Source organism: Lobosporangium transversale (assembly GCF_002105155.1).
Source record: "Lobosporangium transversale strain NRRL 3116 chromosome Unknown BCR41scaffold_11, whole genome shotgun sequence".
Taxonomy (NCBI): Eukaryota; Fungi; Mortierellomycota; class Mortierellomycetes; order Mortierellales; family Mortierellaceae; genus Lobosporangium; species Lobosporangium transversale.
The window spans coordinates 830,345-850,339 of record NW_019028989.1 but is presented as its reverse complement, the minus strand read 5'-3'; the positions used below and the strand labels follow the sequence as shown (position 1 = coordinate 850,339).

Genomic DNA, 19,995 nt, shown 5'->3' with positions numbered 1-19,995 from the left:
TCGAGTAGGTCAAGTCATGATCGCATTTCTCAACATCAGAGTCAGGGCTCTCAAAGTCATGGTTCACAAAGCCATCAAGAGCACCCAAGCCATTCTTCTCAACATTATCGCTATAACCAACTACCAATATCACCACAACAGCATCACCAGCAACAACATCAGCAAGTATCGCAGTCTGGGCTCCACACGTCATCTCAGCCGAGAACAGTCTCCATGTCGCCACGGGATGATAATCGGGCGATCAGTCAGCAACAATACATGAGTGATCGACATGGAGCACAGTCGCAATCTGAAGGAATGTCAGACCTCGTGATGTCTTCACCTACGCCTGAGTCAAGTCAATATTCAACGCGTGACCAAGGACATCAAGGGCAGATACAGAATGGGGAGGTTGAGCATGGGCAATCAGCTATGGTTTCTCCTGGAACAAGTCCAAGGATGAATAGAGGCAGTTTAAATACCAGTGAACAGCCAAATCAGGCCCGGCAGGGACAAGGAAGAGAAACATCTCCATTGTACGCCCAAGGAGGTATGGTAACTGCAGCTGGCACACCCAACGTGAAGGTGGCAAATACAGAGAGTGGAGGGGGATATGGAAGTGCGGGATTGAAAGTAAAGTATCACCCAGTGCGTATGGATGATACAAGCAAGATGAGTCCGTTCACTGAACCACTGGAGGAGACTATGGGACCCGAGGCACTAGCGACAGAGCTGCGTATTAACGAGCATCATGCCTTAAAAAATTCAAGTTGAAAAAAAAAAAAAATAATAAAAAGGACTGCTTTTAATTTGGACAACTCGGATTTTTTTTTTTTTTAATGTTGGTGGTTCGGTGCTTAGACAACAGAAAAACTTTCCTATGCTTGCGTTTTTTCAGCATTCTTTTCGTTCATCCATTCTAAAAACTCATTTCATCTTCAGGTACAAACGCCCCGGCATAATGGCTAAGGTAGTGTGTCGTTGTATTGATTTAAAACAGTGAAGACTAAAAAGACCAAGGTATTCAAGTGTTGCTGAGTCTAGGTCCAAAGGTTCCATTTATTAATTATCATTTTCTCCATTCATGAATCCACACCTAAATATCTTTTCGTCAGATTATTGGAACTCACAATGGACACTTTCACTGCGATGAAGCGCTTGCTGTTCATATGCTTCAGAAGACTAAGCAATTTAGAGGAGCTGGTACTAGACTTTTTTTTTTTTTTTTTTTTTTTTTTCAGCATTCTCCTTCAAAACACCCGTATGAACTTTCAAGAGATATGGAATTAATGTCCTCCTTTTTATTTTCACCGCTTTCTTTCTCTTTGTATTTTATTTTACTTTATTTTATTTTTTTTAGAACTCATCCGCACGCGTGATCCAGCGAAGCTTGCCACCTGCGATATTGTTGTGGATGTAGGTGGAGTGTATGACCCTAGCACACACCGATACGATCATCATCAACGTGGATTCACTGAGGTCTTTGGCGGCAAATTTAATACCAAGCTCAGCAGTGCTGGTCTCGTATACAAGTGAGTTATATATAATGAATAATAGTAGTAATATGAATAATAATACCAGTACCAATAGCAAACAGACTGGAACGTTGCAATTGACTAACACATGTTTGCCTTTGTTATCAACTTCATCATCGTTACTGTTGTTGCATCAAGGCATTTTGGAAAAGAGATCATCGCCTCGTTGTTGAATCTTGAAGAGCCAGACTCGAGAGTAGAGCTGTTATATAATAAAGTCTATGAGAACTTTATTGAAGCATTGGATGCAGGTGATAATGGGATTTCGCAATACCCAGAGGAGATCAAGCCCAAATATCGAGTCGGTACAGCTTTACCTCAACGGGTTGCAGGACTGAATCCTTGGTGGAATCAGAAGGATGTGGATCAGGATGGACAATTTATGAAGGCAGTGGCGATGACAGGTCAAGACTTTACGGATGCAGTTCGCTATTTGGGTCTGTCCTGGTTACCGGCTCGGGATCTGGTAGTGAAGGCTTTGGACACTCGGATGGATATTCATCCCTCGGGCAAGATCTTGGTGTTTGAACAACCTTGTCCATGGAAAGAACATTTGTTCTTATTGGAACAAGAACTTTGTATTGAGGAAAAGGCCCTGTATGTGCTTTATCCGGACGATAATGGTCAATGGCGCGTTCAGTGTGTGCCAACTGCACCCGAAAGCTTTGAATGCCGTAAGGCATTGCCTCAAGAATGGAGAGGTTTTAGGGATGAGGAATTGAGTGAGCGTAGTGGTATTCCAAACTCTGTCTTTGTTCACATGGGAGGTTTCATTGGAGGTAATAGGACGAAAGAAGGTGCCTTGGAGATGGCCGTCAAAGCATTGGAAGCATAAAAAAAAAAAAAAAAAGAAAAGCATATTAAAATTCAATAAAATGAATATTTGTTTTTGATTATATTATTGATATTATTACTGATGCTACTATTTGGTTATGAGATCCCTTTTACATGGATGAGAAATAATGATGGGAGGAAGGTTGAAAGACGAAAAAAGATAAAATTTCGTGAGTGCGCCCTGCGCTTTTTTTTTTTTTTTTTTTTTTTGCTTTTACTTCACCAAGCCATTTTTTTACAAGATGAATTGAAGCTTCCAATCATGCTTCCACGATGGAGCTCCTTGATAACTTCGCCATTGATGATTGTCCTTTCAACAATGGCTTCAGCATGGCATGGCTCCACACGGCCGTACCAGACAGCCATGCCCCCCCCTTCACGTCGATGCACAATCACATTGCCTGCGAACTTGTGTCCTCCAATATGACTGATGAGCCAGATCTCCACATCATCTTCGCAATCGCCATAGATATCCCTAGATCTCAAGATACGGGTGAACTCCTTCTTGAGGATCTGGGCAGTAACGCCACAGCGCTTGTCTCGTTTACGGTGTGAACAAATCATCAATGCGGCTTTAGGTTTCCATTTGTGAGCGATGAATGTCGTCTTACCCGCAGTGACTTCCCGCCTATCTTCTTCAGTCTCTTCTGCGTGGTGATGGAAGTGATGATGACCATTGCCATTCTGGTGACGGTAGTGATGAGCATTACCATTACTATAGCTATTGCCATTCGTATAACCATTACCGTTACCATTGATGTTCTGATGACCATGACCGTTCTCAGTCGAGGATGAAGTTTTGGTGATGGTCGTAGTGGTTGTGATTATACGTGATCCTTCTTTGCGCTGTTCGGTCTTAGTGGTAGAAGATGACTTGTCCCCTCCATTCTGATAATCGTTACCATTCATAGCATAAGCACCATTGGCGCCTTTGACCCCATTGAGACTGCTGACTCGATTTATACCATAGTCCTTATCGACTACAACATTTGAGCTATTGCCATTGCCATTGCCATTGCCACTGCCATTCTGATGCAGATGTTGCTGCTGTTGTGGGCGACTGAGAGCCACAGATCCGACTGGAGGCTTCAAGAAGGCCTCAAAAAAGTCATGACATTGATCTTGGGTGACATTGTTGACGACGATCTGATCCGGCAAGACAATGACTTGCCAGCCCGGTCCCTCCCAATCTTCACACACTCTTGAGGAGTTTGTGAGGACGATTCGAGGAAGGTCTTGATCTCCATTGGCCTCTTTCAAACGTTGTTGTCCCTCATTGATAGCCTGTTGCATATAAGGGGCAAGGGAATCCTTATCGTCGTCAATACTGGCTTCCCAATCATCTTTGCCAGTAGAGATGAGGACATGTCGGCTGTAGGGTTTCGTAGAGTTGAGTAGGGGGAGTTCTTGATCGATCTTGAGATAAGGAGGATAATGAAGGTGATCCTGGTCTGGGCAGGGAGTTGGACATGCATGACAATCTGAGAGAGTAATGTATGGTGTGTTGGGGTCATACTCTTGTGGTGGTGGTGGTGGTGGTGATGGTGGCGCTGGTGCTGGCGGTGTTGATAATATTGCTGATGATGGCTGCTGTGATTGCTGTTGCTGTTGCTGTTGATCGGAAGTTGGTGTGGCCAGGTTCGTAGGTATTACAACGACAGGCGATTGTCTTAAGACGAGGCCCTTGACAATATTCAAGGCAATGGCAGCGGTGATGATCATTCTTTCTCAATTCCTGAAATGAAGGAAAAAAAAAAAAAGGTTAGTATGGCTGTTTTGCTTGTATATCCTTTTGAGAAGAAGAACAACATTCTTCTGCCCTCCCTATTCTCGGTCTTGTGTGCAGTCAAACAGCTGTTTGTGCAACCAAGAGATGGTCAGTGACTTTATGTTGTTGGGGTTCTTTACCAAGAGAACAGATGTGCTTGCAAAGACGAATGGAATAAAAAGGAATGGCAATGAGAAGAAAGGAAGCCGAGGTTTGAAGGAGAGAACAGAGAGAATACAGAGAAAGGAATGAAATGGTGGAGAGAAGTGAAAGGGAAAAAAATAATCCCACGATGCTTTCATTTTATGGGTTAGAAAAAAGGTGTCATCATTGGGCAATCCTTTTTATTTCCCACAGTAAAAAAAAAAGTGCTCTTTGTTATGGAAGGTCAATTGAGCACAAAACGAAGTTTTTCCTGTTATCATGATCATGATCATGATCATGGCAATATGCTAGACCAGCTTGGTATTAAAAAGAAATTGGCGGTTGTTATTGTTGTTGTTGTTTTCATAGTAAACATGTACCAACTGGGTATAGTATCTTTATCTTTTTTACTGCCCATCTCTCACAATCTCTTTCCCGTATAAATGAATGTATGCCCATCTGATAAGGTAAAAGAAGAGAAAGACAAAATCTGATAACATTTTTTACGCAATTTGGATCACACACAAGTCCTGCATTTGCACAAATGCACAGTGTATAATTGTTTCCCCCCTCATCAATGCCCCATGTCCCCATGCCCCATGTTCCTATATCCCATACCTATGGTTCTTTTTTTTTTTTTTTTTTTTTTTAACACAGCAAAATGGATTCCCCATTTGGTAACCTTTTTTTTTCTTTCTCTCTCTCTTTTTTTTATCTTTTCAACTTCTTACATTCCTTTCAGCTCACTTTCATATTCTTTTCCCCCTCTTTACATAGTACTACACATTTTTTTTATTCCCTTGATCATAGCCCATTCATTTCTTAATATCTCTGCAAGGTTATTTGACCTTCACGTCAATCACGAATGCTATGGTGTATCTATCATTCTCTCGTCCTCTCATCGATCCTCGTTCACCTTTTTTTTTAGCTCCTACTACGCATTCCCTTCTAAAAAAGTTGCCAAGTGTTTTTATCCCTGTCATCATGCATAATACAACACTCTACGCCCAATTTTTTTTTTTTTTTTTTTTTTTTAGTTTTTCCCCTGGCAGGTTTACCCATGTGCAATTAGTAACGGTTTTCACTAGCAACGGTTTTTGTTCCAAGCCACAAACACAAGCCTCACACTAATCCACAATACCGGCATTCTGGTGCCACCAATGTGCGCTTCATTTGTAATATGTATAAATATAAACCTGTTAGGACTAGACCATTTTCGCCACGTGTGTCGATGCCCCCAATGCAAGACCTGCACCCTGTGTGTGCGTGTTTTTTTTAGATAGGGACAGTGCTCACACCTTCGCGTGTACAGGTGTATGTATGCTCAACCCTGAGGGATTGATTCTCTGCATTTATTTACCCGATCGACTGGATGTTTGTAATGGCCAAGTCCAAAAGTCGTTTTTTAGTCCTCCTGATACACCTCGCAATCTCTTTATTTGTGAAATGTATAAAAGTGATGTTCAATTTTTGCATGTCAAACGTCTTGATCGACGCGTTTATATACTTCTCTTGACACCTTTTACTTCCTTATCTACTTCTCCTTACTCTTTTTTACTCCTTTGACCTCCATGCTCTGTTCTGTTCTTCTTGGTGTTTTTCCTTTTTGTTAGACTAAGCTAACCACCTCACCCCCTGCTTTTCTGACTTCCTTACCCTATATCGCTATCTCGCTATCTCTCCAATGCTCATCCCCCTATGTAGTATCTGTCTGCGCCTAGACAAATAAAAATAAAGTCCATTTGTCATTCGGCTCATTTGGGTCATTGGGTCATTGGTCTCATGGACATGATGTGATTGATTTGGGGACCCACGCATAAAATTATACCGAGATTGCAGGATGAGAAAAAGACAATTCGAGACGGGTCCAAAAATGGCTCATTCACTTCCTCTATTTGGTCTCTTTCCCAGTCTTGTCCCGCTTGTGTCTCGATTTCATTTCTGTCCCTTCTGTCCCTTCTGTCCCTTCTGTCCCTGTGCCATCTTCCATCTTCTCTTTTCATATCCAGACACGCCAACCTCAACCTGTCAGACAAACAAACAAACAAACACGGGCTCAAGGCTCAAGAACTGCATTCGTTGTATTGTCGATGCAACCCTTTTTTTTTTTCTTTTCTTTTCTTTTTTTTTTTTCCTATATTCCATTGCAACGTTTCTCTTCGGTATAGTACATGTATTCCTCTCTTCTCACATATTTACTGGAGCATTTCTGCACCGTTCACCAAAACCAAACACACTCCATTTTTTCCTCTTTCCTCCTCTACTCTTCAGCTTCATAAACATTTGCTTATCCTACCAATAAATAAAAGTAAAAAATATATAGAAAAAAAAAAAAGAAAAAAAGCATTCACCTTCCTTTTTCTCATTTGAATCTCACTAAAAAGTTATTCTGTTGATGGGAATGTCACAATGGAGCCACTTGACATTGCCGCTTCCCCACTTTCAGAACTAGGGCCTGAAAAGGACCCTTTGCGAGGTAAATATATAAAATATTAAACCCTTTTTCAAAGACATATTTGGTTAGAGATAAAGACGCCTTAGTGCTCTTCTCGGCGTCTTTGTCAATCCCTGAGTGGTTAGTAATTTTTTCTCACACATTTTCTTTTCTTTTCGGTCTTCTTCCCGTACTATCTTACAATCATCACGATGCATATCTCCTCACCCTTGGTAGCAGAACCAGTAACAGACACAGCCAGCATATCCAATAGTAATGATTCTAATCTATCCTCGACTCTCAACAGCAATACCTCAGGAACAAAGCCCACGCTTACCCTACCCCTTTGGCCATCCGCTACATCCTCATCATCACAACCAGACTATAACTTAGGGCCACAACCACAACCACAACCACAACCACAACCACAACCACAACCACAACCACAACAACAGCAACATCAGCAATATATGATGGAGGATGCTACTATCATACCATCATGTGACGAGAATTCGGTTGGGCAATACAATGAAGACCTTGCACTTCATACACAATTACAGCTCCAGCTATACCTCGAGGACCTTGGGGAGGTCGACACTGAAGCTGAAGTACAAATCGAGGCAGTCCTTGCAGCAACACTACAACCCCCTGATGAATTAAACCCACTACATGACTATTCAACCCCATCATCTAATATGGAGGCGAACCCGATTGAGAACTCTACACAGTTTTCACAGTATTTTCAAGAACAAATGTTGTCACTTGAATCGACTGCGCTGGCAGCAGCAGCGACCGCTCCTCAACCTATTTCGCTGACACTGGAGCAAGATGGCCTAGATCTACACGGACATGAAGAGGCTCTACATGCCTTGCAGGACGAAATGGATGACGACGACGAAGAGTGCCTCCCTCCGAGTGAGACCAAATATATTCTGTATGACGATCATGTCTCACCCATTAGTATCTCAGATGCTCTCATTATCCTCAACGGTAGTCTATATGGAGACCTAGTGGATGTAGCTATTACCATGGACGATCCTCTCTGCGACAGCAACAACCCCAAACGCTGTCGAGGCACTTCCCATCATGATCACAACGGGGATTGTCCTATTTATAGTGTCCATTCCTCAACGCCGACCATAATGAGTGCTCATACGCACAATCGAGAGGAGGGAGATAGCATGTTTGATGGAGATAACGATGCGAGTGCATTGGAGGCAATGAGGCTTGAAATGGACAGCAAAGGCACTATACTTTTTAGAAACCAAATGAACAAATATACCAAAAACAATATCAGCAATGAGGATGAGTTGACTTTTAACAAGAATAACAACAACCATAACGACATGGGATCACAGCTGGATTATGAGAACATGGTAGATCAAGCACAGACACAGGAAGAGCAGTTCCTATCGCCACCTACGAGCACGGGCAATCTATTGGGGAATTTTGAGGCGGATGATCCATTACTGGGACGATCTACTCATCCAAATGGAGAGGATATTTCGCTGAATCTGGCTGGAAACATGGTTTCGCCCATTAGTATTCATGACATCTTCTTTAGTCGTTATTATTCCAGGATTGTGTACCTGAATTTGTGGGATACTAACCTGGGCACATGGGGTGCACAGGCTGTAGGTGGCTTGATGGCAGATAGAGCCTGTCGAATCCAGTATCTAAATCTGGGCCGAAATCGGCTTGGTTTTGAGGGGATTGTTCAACTTTCGGGACTGTATAAAAATCAGTCTTTAGTGGAGTTGGATCTAAGCGAGAATCATCTCGGGCCCAAGGCTGTCCACTCTTTACAGCAGGTAAGAAAATTTGTGCGATGGAGAGGCTATGGCTAGATATACCCGTACAGACACATGGACATACACACACATATACGCATATGCATTTGTATAACTCATCGTGTCGGCGCAGGATTTTGAATGTCATCCTGTTTCTTTAGCCTCAGTTGTTTTTCTTATGTATTAATTGCCCTCTCTCTTTTTTTTTTTTTTTTTTTTTTTTTGGTTATGATTCCGGTCTCTTAAACCCATATAGATCATGGTTAGGCTCGAGAAGGACAAACCTTGCAATATTCGGCGGCTCGATCTATGCAATAACGATATCAACGATGTCGGCTGTATTTCCATTGCGAAAATCATTCATAGTACAAAGATCACTCATATCAACTTATCCTTCAACAAGATCTCGGATTGGGGAGCCTCCACGATTTTGGCCGCTTTCGAGTCAAGTGATCTGCCTCTCAAAGACATCAACATGGAAGCCAATCCTTTGTCGTTTGCGGGAGGTGTTGATATTTGTAAGATTTTGGTCCTGCCTCAATCTAGGATCACTCATCTAGACCTTCGAGGCGCCAAAGTCACTGATGTAGGTGTTCCGTACTTGGCAGAGGCTCTCAAGTCACATCAATGCCCTGTTGTTTCACTCAATCTTTATGACTGTCAGCTGACAGATGGAGGTATTCTGAAACTCGCCATCAAGCTGAGTGTCAACGTATCTTTGCGCGTTTTGAATCTTGGCTGTAACTGCATTGGTGATATGGGGATCTTGGCCCTTAGCCAGGGTCTGTGTCTCAACAACCACCTGGAAGAGCTTGATTTGAGCGAGAACGACGTTGCACTGAGCCGTGCAGGACTAGAAGCCTTGATTTCTGCCATGCGGACGAATACCACATTACTGGTCTTGAGACTAGATGTGGACGGCAACCCGAATGCAGGTCTTTCAAGTCACAGCGGAGGTGGAGGACTGTATCCTGAGCTCTTTCAATCAAGTGAAGCTGATACCCACCATCAGCAGTACCTGTCACCACCTCCTTCACGTCAATATCAGCAGCAACAGCACCTTCAGCCTCAGGCTCAGGGCTATTTCCCAGACCAGATTCAGGGGTCATCCAATATCATCGAAAATACAGCCGAGACATTGGCTAATATCAACCCCTTGGAATTCATGGTCCCGACAGAGGCACAGGTCGGTGAAGTATTGGGATCGACACATGCTTCCTCAATCTTTCCTGCACATCAGCCATTGTTTTCGCCAGTCATTCCTATGCCAGTTTTGCAGAGCTATTTGCATCCTCAGCCTCAAGGCTTTTTTGCGCAGGGACTAGGAGGGGGAGGGGCAGGGCAAGCAGAAGTAGGCAATGGCAGAAATGCACGGGATATTGAGGAAGAACGAGCTCAAATGAAAGTGGCGTTGAAAACACTCAAGACCTATGTTCGTCTCAATTTCAAGCGAGCGAGCCGGCTTCACAGATTATGTTTTGAAATACTAGTGAAGGCCAGGATCCTGATGTTTGCCAAAGATGCTGGTGATTACATGATCCCTACTGCTGCTACGAGTACTTGCACCCTGACTGACACTGAAGATAGTGAGACCCTTCATCAAGAATCATCTTCAGCAATGATACCTATCCAAACAGGATTGCCCACCCCCCCTGCAACCCTGGACACAGAACATGAGTTGCAGGATCCTTTGAACAATGGGTCAGGAGTAGAAGGTAACCAAGAAGAAAAAATGAGCACAATAGACAAGGCTGAGACAGTAGAACCGTCCCAATTGCTGCTTCAGTACCCTTTGGAGATCAATAGTCCAAGCCCTCGAGGGACTCTTGCGGGACTGCCATGGGAGATCAAAGAGATGATCCTACGGTTTTTGGATCATGAGGGACTGTTGAGCGAGCGACAGTTCCAGACGATTATTATGTATGCAGGGTCAAATTGGGAAACTACGCGCAAGCCATGGGAACGTTGGGGCGAGATCCGAGAGGCCATTCTGGAAAAGACTCAATGCTATTATTATGAGTCTTAAAAAAAAAAAAAAAAAAAAAAAGAAAGCCCTCCTTCTTTTTTAAGGCTCTGTTCAATGAAAAATCTGTTGCAGACAGGTTGAAACAAAGAGAGGAAAAAAATACCATGACAATTCCGCTATGGAATCTTTTTATTATATACCAACAGAGAGAGGGAAAGGAGGACCCCCCCCCCCCTTTTTTTTTTCTAGTTTTATTAATACGCACTTCTCTTTTTTTGTCAAATCAGAACATTGTGTTTTGAAAGTAAAGGTTTTTTGACGAAAGGAGCCAATACAGAGCAAAACCAAAAAAAAAAAAAAAAAAAAAAAAAAAAACTAGGATGTAAGCTTTTTTTTTTTATTTTTATTTTTTACTTCTGTATATTTGTTATTTATTTATGTATTTATTTTGCGGCAGGGGTTGGCTTTGGCTTTTCCAAGTTGAGAAGTGGGTAGAGTTGATCTCTCAATGGTGTCAACTGTGCAACAGATTGATTCCTATTTTTAAAGAATGGGATAAAATGTCCATTGTTAATCTAACGCGGAAAGAATCCAAAGAAAAAACAAAAAAAAAAAAAAAAAAGCTTACCAATCCGAATTCACCAAGATTTCAGCGACTTTCTCACTTTCGGGGGTAGGATCCTCGACAGAGCTATTCAACATCAGATACATCGAATCAGCTGTAGCTCTTCTGATCTTTGGGAACGGATGGACCAAAAGACGAAGAAGCTCCAACAGGATAGCATTCTTGATCTTGCCGCCGAGTGCACATAATCCACAATAGGTTCGAATACAGGCCGATAGCTTTCGGGTGTCTTTGCATTTGATCGTCTGTCGGCGGACAAAACGAACCATGGGTGCAAAATCATATTCGCCTTCCATCATCAACATACATCCTGATTCGAACAGCATATCCAAGACTTCCAACAGGGGAACGATCACTCGATCCTGTCCCTCATACTTTGCAACAATGTTCATAATCTCCTCTCCAAACTCTACTAATGTCAGCCTTGGATTGTCATCATCTCCCCCTTCTGCTTCCAAATCCTTTTTGGTAATTGGAACGTTGGAGATAAACTCTATCAAACATGCACTCGAATGGCGAACCTAAATTAGACGTTAATAGTAGGGTACATTTAGAAATGAGCTATTAGGTCTGTTTCATATCGCGGATAAAACTTTGGAATGAAAAAAAAAAAAAAAAAAAAAAAAAAAAAAACATTTTTACATTTCCAATAATAATAATAATAATAATAATAATAATAATAATAATAATAATAATAATAATAATAATAAATTCTTACCAAGGATTCTGTAAGACCTCCAGCACTGATGACAAACCCGGTCAAAAGATCTAGCCGATACTCTGGCAAGTTCAGGAGCTGAACAACACGTGGATAGACTTCGGAAGCCTGTAACCAGTTCATATCATCATTCTTTCGAATCACTTCTGTCAATTGAGGACGATGGGATGCTCGAAGAAGATAAACAGGATCCTTTTCCATCTTGTCTGTCTTAGTGGTGTCAGTGGTAGTGACAGTAGCGGCAGCAGTAGCTGTCTCTTCAGAAGTTGTTGTGGTTGTTGTGTCCGTCACTGTGGGCCACTCAGTCTCTGCATAAAGTATTGCCACCATCGCATCTGCAGCACTGGCACGGATTCGATCAATTTTCTCAACACATTGTTGTAGCAACTTTGCCAAAATCACTGCGTGGTCCTCATCCGATAGATACCGCTGAGTGTCCTGAGCATTTTGAGCATGAGTTGCCTCATAGTCCAGACGAGCTACCAAAGGGAACATGACCTTGAGCCCTTGCATACTAGCCTCTCGGATCCAGGATCCAACGTCTCCACGATGGTCAATACTGTAATCATTGAAAACTTCAAAATACAAATTCAAGATGGTCCTCGAGAGCTCCGCCGATACCACTAAGCGCAAAAAGGAGGAAATGAAAGGAAGAATAAAAAAGAAAGGTTAGGTCATGTAATTCTTTTTTTTTTTTTTTTTTTTTTTGACTGTTATCGATCCTATTTTACCTTGACGGTATTTTCTATCTAGGACTTTGATGATATTTGTCACAGAATTGATAGAATTGCGGCGGGCCTCTGCAGTGGTCACATTGGTAGCGACTGCAGTCTTTGCCAAGACATCAATGATCTTGGCGATCCAAGGGGAATAATCCTTTTGTGCATAATCGATTTCGCCCAAGGCCAACGCAAAGCCGCTTTGAGCAAAGCGATCGCTAGCAAGCCCTGGAAGGACCTTGGGGACGTACTGATCAAATAATTCAGAGTTGGTGATCCCATATTGAGCAACCGCAGCCCTGAATGTGTCTGCAGCCATTCTCTGAAGAGGTTCTTCAGTTCGTTCCAGAGTTGTGTAGATGATATTCTTCCATGACTCGAGTACAGCATTATCTGAGATAGGCCAACCTGCCTCTGAAAGGCAGGTGATGTGAATACATAATGCCTGACGGACGTGTTCGCTTCCAAAGCCTGTGAGTGCGAACTCGGGGACAGTTGGTACCACCTTGGAGATACTCTAAAATGAAAATAAATAACATTCAACAGACTGAGCTTTACAATGCTTGTCAAGAGTCTGAAAATAATAGAAACAAAGGAGAGTGTATGTGTAATGACATATTATTACCTCCAAAGTCTCTTTGGAGACTTTTTGTTCAAATTCCTGCCCACATTTCTCTTTGACAGCCTTGCATGTCTTACCAAGAGTGATCAAGCTACCGTGTCGAATAGCAGGATCCAGACTGGAAGTCATTTTTGTCTGTAAATGAAGGAAAAAAAAATGAGTAAAATATTGTTTATAAAATACAAAGTTGAAAGGGATGAAATAAAAAAAAAAAAACCCCCCTTTGTAGTTTATATCCAATTTATGATGAATGCATATTAGACTTACAAGAGTGGGGATAATATCACTGCATGCATAATCCAAATCAAGGACAGCAATCTTGGCCATGGCATCTGCTGCTATTTCTCGGACAGCAATGTCCCAATGTGGGATGACAAACTCCAGCAGATGTTGAGAGAGGTAGCGTCGATACTCGACAAATCTATTTATTATTTTTAAAAAATAAAATCGATAGCAGTTAGTTTAGCTTGGTCAGTGGGAATCCTCTCAAAGGAACAATCCACTATAAGGAGAATGGGCTTACTCAGCAATGGTGGGCGCAATGTTCAAAAACGAATTAGTGATATTGCCGAGAGAGAAATAATCAGCAATTGTGACAATCTCAATTCCATGTGGGAAAATACCCTACATACGTATAAAAGAAAAACGAATGAATGCTTGGATGTAAAGGATTGTTTTCTTTCAAAAGAAAAAAAAAAAAAAAAAAAAGCATACCATACGACCAACATTCTCCTGGAATGCCGCACTACTGGCTCGTCGAATGTTAATATCGCGATCAAAGACAGACACTGCAATTAAGGTATTGGACAATTTCCTGACGTGTTCCTCAAGGATCTCAGGCGTGTAAGCACGTGCGAAGGACCAACAGACATAGCAGGCCGAATCACGGACATTGCCTCCAACCGAGTGAGCTCCACGCTTGACATCGAACTTGAGTGCCAGAATGATCCAAGGAATGAGCTCCTTCAGACGATGAGGTAACAAGAGTCCACGACGTGAGAGCTCTGCGACAGCGAGACAAGCACCATGCCATGTGTGCTCCGAGACTGAGGAAACATCTGGCTCACCATTGGGAAGTTGAAAGACGTCCTCTGAAAAGAGTTCAAGGATACTGCCAACTACATCATCTGCCATGTCCTTGGGTAATCTATTGCTGATCCTTCCCATACCCTTGGCAGCTGACCAGCGCACGATCGTGTCCTTTTTTTTTTTTTTTTTTTTTTTTTGTTTTTTTTGTTAAAGATAAGGTGTCCCAATTACAGTTAGGAGTAATGTACAGCATGCTTAAGCTTTTTTTTTTTTTTTTTTTTAAAAAAAAAAAAAAAAAAAAAAAAAAAAGCACTTACTCTGTCACGGAGACCGTTCATCAGACGCTCGACAACATTCTCAATTGCTTCAGGGACATCAAAGTCCTCATCATCTTCCGTTTCCTCCGCAATAGCGGTTGAAATCTTGTTTGCATTGATGCCTTCACTTGAATTCGAGTTTATCATCAAATTGCTCGCCAAGGAGCGGCTGCCGCGTTGGTACCTCCAAGCAGCGACACGGGGTTTTAATAGGCAGAGTCCCACTCTCTGGGATAGCTTCACGACTAGCTTTTTCAACATGGAGTTGGACATGAACGCGTCTCGAGACTCAATGTAGGTTAACAGGGCCTCTAAGCCCTCTGCGATGGGCAAAAGAACTTCACGTTGGCCCAGTTTGAAGATCCAGCAGAGTGTTCCCATGATTCCAATGGCCTGAAAAACGACAGGGTTTGATCCAAGAGTGGTTTTCGACCATTCTACAAATTCAGGAAGATATACACCGCATGTGTCCTTCCTAGAATTTGAGGGAAACGTTTATAAAGGGCAGCCAGTTTGAAAGAGAGAGCATGGAAAAAAGGGTGCTAAAATTATTACCACCAGGGATCTTTTTTTTTTACGTTGATTAATTTAATTAAAGAAATGGTTCGTACCTTGTCAAAAGACGAGCCAAGAAAAGAGATGCGCCATCTCTGTCTTTGCCAGCTTTATTCAAAAACGATTTTGCAGTTTCAATCATTTGGTCCACAAGGGGAATCTATAAACACACACACGCATATATTTACAGTGGTTATTATTGTTACCATTATTCAACGTAATAGAGTAAATTTCAAAAGACTATTTAGTCGGTCTTACTCTTTCGCTTGTTTTTTCGACTTGGCTATCAATGGTCTTTAGGTCAAAGGGGATCATACACATAAGCGATAGCCAGATAAGGAGCACATAGCCTGTTTCCCATGGAACCCGGCTATTTTCCAACGTTTTCAGAAACTCGAATGCAGGCTCGATATCAGCCACTTCATGAGGAAGGAATTTTACTGTAGCAATATGACAGAAGTATTAAATAAATACAATTAGCGTTTTTTTTTTTTTACATTGCCCTCCGCTTTTTCTTTAAAGGATTCTGGACAGAATTATTTACCGACAGTCTTGTATCCTCTTGTCTTGCTGATAAAGTATAGCATGTAAAAGGCATCAAGGCCATGTTCGTTAATTGGCTGGCCCTTAAGGTCCCCAATGGTGATGTCTTGCACTACCTTGCGAATTGGTGTAATAAGGATCGAAACCATCTCCTCAAGACATGGATCAAGGAGATAAGATTGGTATTGGTATTTACCAATCTATCAAAAATCCAGAATGAGAGGGTGAGAATTGATGGTTTTTTTTTTGTGAGTATAGATATTGGATCAATCAAGTCAGTCAAGTTGAAAGGATCGTGAGAAAACAGCAACAGAAGGTGGGGACCAATAGAATTAGAGCATATCATTACCAAGGTTGAGAGATTCAGCTTGAGTGTCCAACGCTGGCGGAGGTCTAGCTCACATGGCCCCACAAAGGGGAATGAGGCCATGGTCCTAAGATCAGACAGGACCTGAGGCGCATGGAGGAAGTGTGAAGCAGTCTTCTCGATCGGGTTATAGACATTGTAGAGGTCCTCTTCCTGAGCCTGATCAGGGATTGCCTCAATATCAAAGGGTTGTTCTTCTGACATGGCTGGAGTAACGAAAGAGGGTTCGAAAGAAAGAGAGATGAAGATTGACCTTGCAGTGAAAAGTAGTATAAAGCAAACTGGATGATAGCCGCCGACTACAGATTGTTGTTTGTTTTGTGTATATTTTTGTCTGAGGAATGTGAAGTATAGAGGTGTATGGGTAAGAAGGGTCGAGGAAAGAGTAAGAGTTGATAAAAGGGACGACCCGAAAAGAAAACTGAAGAAAAAAAGAGGAAGAGCTGTAAGCCTTTTATACAGACGAAAAGCAAGTCTAGAAAAGTAGTGGATGAAAGGTGTTAAGTCGGATGAATGCCTACTACAATTGAGATGATGGGAACACAAAAAAAAATGATGTGAATGCTTGCAAATAAGCGCGTCTGATTTTCTTTGAGAGCACGCGAAAAATGTACGCAGCACTTTACGACGGAGCAACTTTCTCATGTGTCCATTTTAAGGCATGTCCAAGTTCACAGTCCCATAAAGCCCAAAGCGAAAATAAATAAATGCGTAGCAGATTGCAATGGAGGGTTAATACATGGCTGCATGTGCTTACTTCAAACAAACTATCAAACCTGCATAGGAGCAACAACAACAACAACAACAAAAAAAGAAAAGACAAAAGAGGGCTCACACTATAACTCAATAGTATCAAGTATTGTACAGAAGGACCAATAACATCAGAAAGGAGGAATTTAATAATTACAATGTTTTATGATCTCAATTTACCGGTCTCTGCCACACCCGGATCAGCCCAAGCTGCACAGGAACAGCTCGAAACAAGGAAGAGAGTGGAGCTATTGAATCATTGTAGGTGTCGATTAGTTTATCTAGGACAGAATCCATGAGGAGCTGGAATACCAGAAGTACATTATAATCTCACAATGGCTCACGAACAGCTCTCTCCCGACAGTAGGATATCAAGCCGTAGCTTATAATCACGAAGTCACAGGCAAAATAGGCAACAATCATGTACGTATGATCAACGCATTTTGTGCAATCAGCAAACTCTAGTATATGGGCTCGTATAAAGAAAGTCGAATGGGGTTGTTTGACTTGTTCTTACCCTCTCTTTCTTATCTGAAAACGATAATAACTGGTCTTTTGTAGATCAACCCAATTACAAAACTCAACCTTCCAGGAATCAATCTTAAGCAATATTCGAGGCTGACATTGGTAGTTGACGATGTCTCACAAAATTATGGTCTGGTAAGAGTATCTTTAAAGATATTTTAGCTCAAAAAAAAAAAAAGAAAAGAAAAAATAAAGAAAATGAAAGCTTTTCTCATCTTGGACACGTCTTATTACTGAATGACCACTAGAATACCGGTAACCCCACTATATCATCATACGACATCATTGCAGTGCAGCCCACTAATGAAAAGCTTTTTCAGGCAGCGTGTGGGACATTTGAAGTCGATATTATCTCGTTGGATATGTCTGCAAGGTTGCCCTTTTATCTTAAGCATTCTACAGTTGGATTGGCTATCGAACGAGGTATCTATTTCGAGCTCTGTTATAGCGCTGCCATCAGAGGTAAATAATAATACTAAAGGAACAAAAAGTGAATATGTTCCAATTTTCTTTTTCTTTCTTTCTTTTTTTTTTTTTTTTTTTTTTTTGCTCTATCTGTAGTCCAACATTGACAAACACTTTTTTTTTTTTTTTTTTTTTTTTTTTAACGGTTAGATGCAAGCGCGAGAAGGAATTTAATCAGCAATGCACAAAGTTTGATTCGAGTAACAAGAGGCAAAAATATCATATTAAGCTCGCAAGCAATGAGAGCTATGGAATTGCGTGGACCATACGATATCGTGAATTTGTAAGGAGCCAGGGTTTTCCTCTATGCATAACGAGAATTCATCTCTCAGTCAAAAGTCTGATCATTCGTTTTCATTAACGCTGAAGGCCCTCTTCTCTCTCTCTCTCTCTTTTTTTTTTTTTTTTTTTTTTTTTTTTTTGCAATGTTTATTGATTTTCAAATACCAGTGGTACATTACTGGGTCTAAACCAAGCTACAGCAAAAGACTGTCTGAGTTCACATTGCCGCGCAGTTGCAATGCATGCAGGTAAGCACATGTCATCGTATCGCCGGAGTGTTTTTTTTTTTTTTTTTTTTTTTTTTTTGTTTTATATTAGCGGCTATCCTTTGTCCAACGTTAGAGTGCTAACCTTTTTTATACTGGTATAGAAACGCGTCGGAATACTACGCGCGCTGTCATCTCTGTAGCCCCAGTGTCCTCGTTGACAGAGACTGAGACGTGGAAGTTGGGAAATAAGCGCAAAATCCAAGTCTCTAAAGACACGGCTCAAAAGAAAAAAAGTAAAGAATCCTCTTCCTCCTGAGGTTCATATTGGGAAATAAAGCATTAATCAACTAAAGGAAGGGAAAAAAAAAAAAAAAAAAAAAAAAAAAAAAAAAGTATAGTGCTTGTGTTCCTTGTGTTCCTCGTGGTTTGAAATGCATGTCTCTTGAGGATGGGGCGTTGTTTCACAAAACATCAATAAATATTTATATATATTACAAACATTATACATTATTTATACACATTCTAAATTTTTTTTTGTAATTTTCGTGTGGATATGGACTTTAATGATGTACAGTGTGTAAAAGTGCAGTTTGCTAAAAAAGGATTAAGAAACTACATGGGTCGATCAACACAGGTAAGACAAAAGTAAGACAAAAAAAAAAAAAAAAAAAAAAAGAGTGCGGTGCATTGCAATCCCAACTGGGAACTAAGGTGAGTAATAGATGATGGTGGCTTCGATCTCTTTTAGGGGTGACAAAAACAGAAAAATCTAAACAAAAAAATCAAAAATCAAAAAACAAGGAAAGAACGGAAAAAAAAAAAAGTCAATAGAATAAACATGCAGGAACAGGGATCAATTCCATCTGCCTTCTGTCAGTTGGTAGATCTCCTCTCTTTAGTATCTTTTGGTTGTCGTTATATACTCCATCCGATCGCCTTTGCCCGTGATAACTGTTTTCTTTTTTTTTTTTTTTTTTTTTTACTGAGTCTTCTTGATTTCCTCCTTGTCAATGACCTGACGCTTGTCACGTCCAATGGCATAAGTCCACTGGTAAAGTCCCTTGGCCAAGGACAAGGCTCCGCAAAGCAAAAGACCGTACTCCACCGTCGCAGAGAGAGGCATCAACTCTGCAACTTTGGCAGCGGCAAGGTCGTTGGATGCAGGGAAGGCGTGGAGGCATCCAAGCATCAAGATATCCTTAGTTACTATGACCATAGAGAAGAGGATGAACGCATACGAGAAGGGCTCAAAGACATCATCGATGAACGCAAACGAAAAGGCGGCAGACTCGAGGACAGCAAGAGATAAGACACGGATGATATCGATAGCAAGATGGGCGGCATAAAGTGTCAATTGGGACTGAGACGCAGCCTCAAAAGTCTTGACATAGGTCGAAGGATGGGCCTCGACTGCAACAAGGTCAGCTTCAGGGAACCAACGAGTGAAAGCGACTGTTGCACCGTAAATAGCAAGCACAGTGAGGACAAAGTCGTGGTTGACAAAAGTTGAACGAGGCATGGCTGAGATGAGGTTGTACGAAACAGCAAGAAAAGATGGGCAAAGAAAGAAAGAAAAAAAAAAAAAAAAAAAAAAAAAGAGAAAGAAAGAAAGAAAGAAAGAAAGAAAGAAAGAAAGAAAGAAAGAGATGAAGAGTAGAGCAGATGAAGATGGAGGTGAAATGAGATGATGAAAGCAAACAGAGTGGTACAGTAACCCAATTCACCAATATCAAGCGAACCAGTCAGCATCGACACGTCCCTTTTTAAAGTTGCCATCGGAATTTGAACTCGGCCTCAGCCACATAGTCTAGAAACGCGT

At 41.5% G+C, this 19,995-nt stretch overlaps 6 protein-coding genes across 6 annotated transcripts; 3 read left to right on the top strand and 3 right to left on the bottom strand.

Moving 5' to 3' along the window:
* Positions 1–847: 847 nt before the first annotated feature.
* Positions 848–2,349, top strand: BCR41DRAFT_334595 (GAMM1 protein; the record flags this gene model as incomplete). Its single annotated transcript, XM_022021940.1, has 4 exons — positions 848–949; positions 1,095–1,182; positions 1,340–1,511; positions 1,653–2,349. Exons 1-4 carry the CDS (start codon positions 860–862, stop codon positions 2,347–2,349), a joined length of 1,047 nt encoding a protein of 348 aa, XP_021883214.1. The 5' UTR covers positions 848–859.
* Positions 2,350–2,559: 210 nt separating this feature from the next.
* BCR41DRAFT_350298 (Sucrase/ferredoxin-like-domain-containing protein) lies at positions 2,560–3,445 on the bottom strand. Its single transcript, XM_022023647.1, has one exon. It carries the CDS (start codon positions 3,255–3,257, stop codon positions 2,568–2,570), a length of 690 nt encoding a protein of 229 aa, XP_021883213.1. The 5' UTR covers positions 3,258–3,445; the 3' UTR covers positions 2,560–2,567.
* A 3,123-nt stretch (positions 3,446–6,568) lies between these two features.
* On the top strand, positions 6,569–10,510 carry BCR41DRAFT_420862 (hypothetical protein; the record flags this gene model as incomplete). Its single annotated transcript, XM_022029955.1, has 3 exons — positions 6,569–6,736; positions 6,932–8,505; positions 8,741–10,510. Exons 1-3 carry the CDS (start codon positions 6,670–6,672, stop codon positions 10,508–10,510), a joined length of 3,411 nt encoding a protein of 1,136 aa, XP_021883212.1. The 5' UTR covers positions 6,569–6,669.
* Positions 10,511–10,863: 353 nt separating this feature from the next.
* On the bottom strand, positions 10,864–16,482 carry BCR41DRAFT_320656 (tubulin folding cofactor D C terminal-domain-containing protein). The gene is made up of 13 exons (XM_022021402.1): positions 15,928–16,482; positions 15,580–15,778; positions 15,294–15,475; positions 15,092–15,195; positions 14,481–14,955; positions 13,849–14,334; positions 13,658–13,758; positions 13,402–13,555; positions 13,138–13,269; positions 12,525–13,029; positions 11,794–12,416; positions 11,079–11,596; positions 10,864–10,987 (listed from the first exon to the last, which is right to left on the bottom strand). Exons 1-13 carry the CDS (start codon positions 16,147–16,149, stop codon positions 10,894–10,896), a joined length of 3,795 nt encoding a protein of 1,264 aa, XP_021883211.1. The 5' UTR covers positions 16,150–16,482; the 3' UTR covers positions 10,864–10,893.
* Positions 16,483–16,671: 189 nt separating this feature from the next.
* Positions 16,672–18,534, top strand: BCR41DRAFT_334588 (RNase P subunit p30-domain-containing protein). Its single transcript, XM_022021939.1, has 7 exons — positions 16,672–16,956; positions 17,060–17,118; positions 17,257–17,355; positions 17,469–17,682; positions 17,836–17,968; positions 18,136–18,215; positions 18,338–18,534. Exons 1-7 carry the CDS (start codon positions 16,854–16,856, stop codon positions 18,490–18,492), a joined length of 843 nt encoding a protein of 280 aa, XP_021883210.1. The 5' UTR covers positions 16,672–16,853; the 3' UTR covers positions 18,493–18,534.
* Positions 18,535–19,130: 596 nt separating this feature from the next.
* On the bottom strand, positions 19,131–19,758 carry BCR41DRAFT_350291 (hypothetical protein). Its single transcript, XM_022023646.1, has one exon. The coding sequence runs from the start codon at positions 19,693–19,695 to the stop codon at positions 19,156–19,158; it is 540 nt and encodes a 179-aa protein (XP_021883209.1). The 5' UTR covers positions 19,696–19,758; the 3' UTR covers positions 19,131–19,155.
* Between the last annotated feature and the right edge of the window lie 237 nt (positions 19,759–19,995).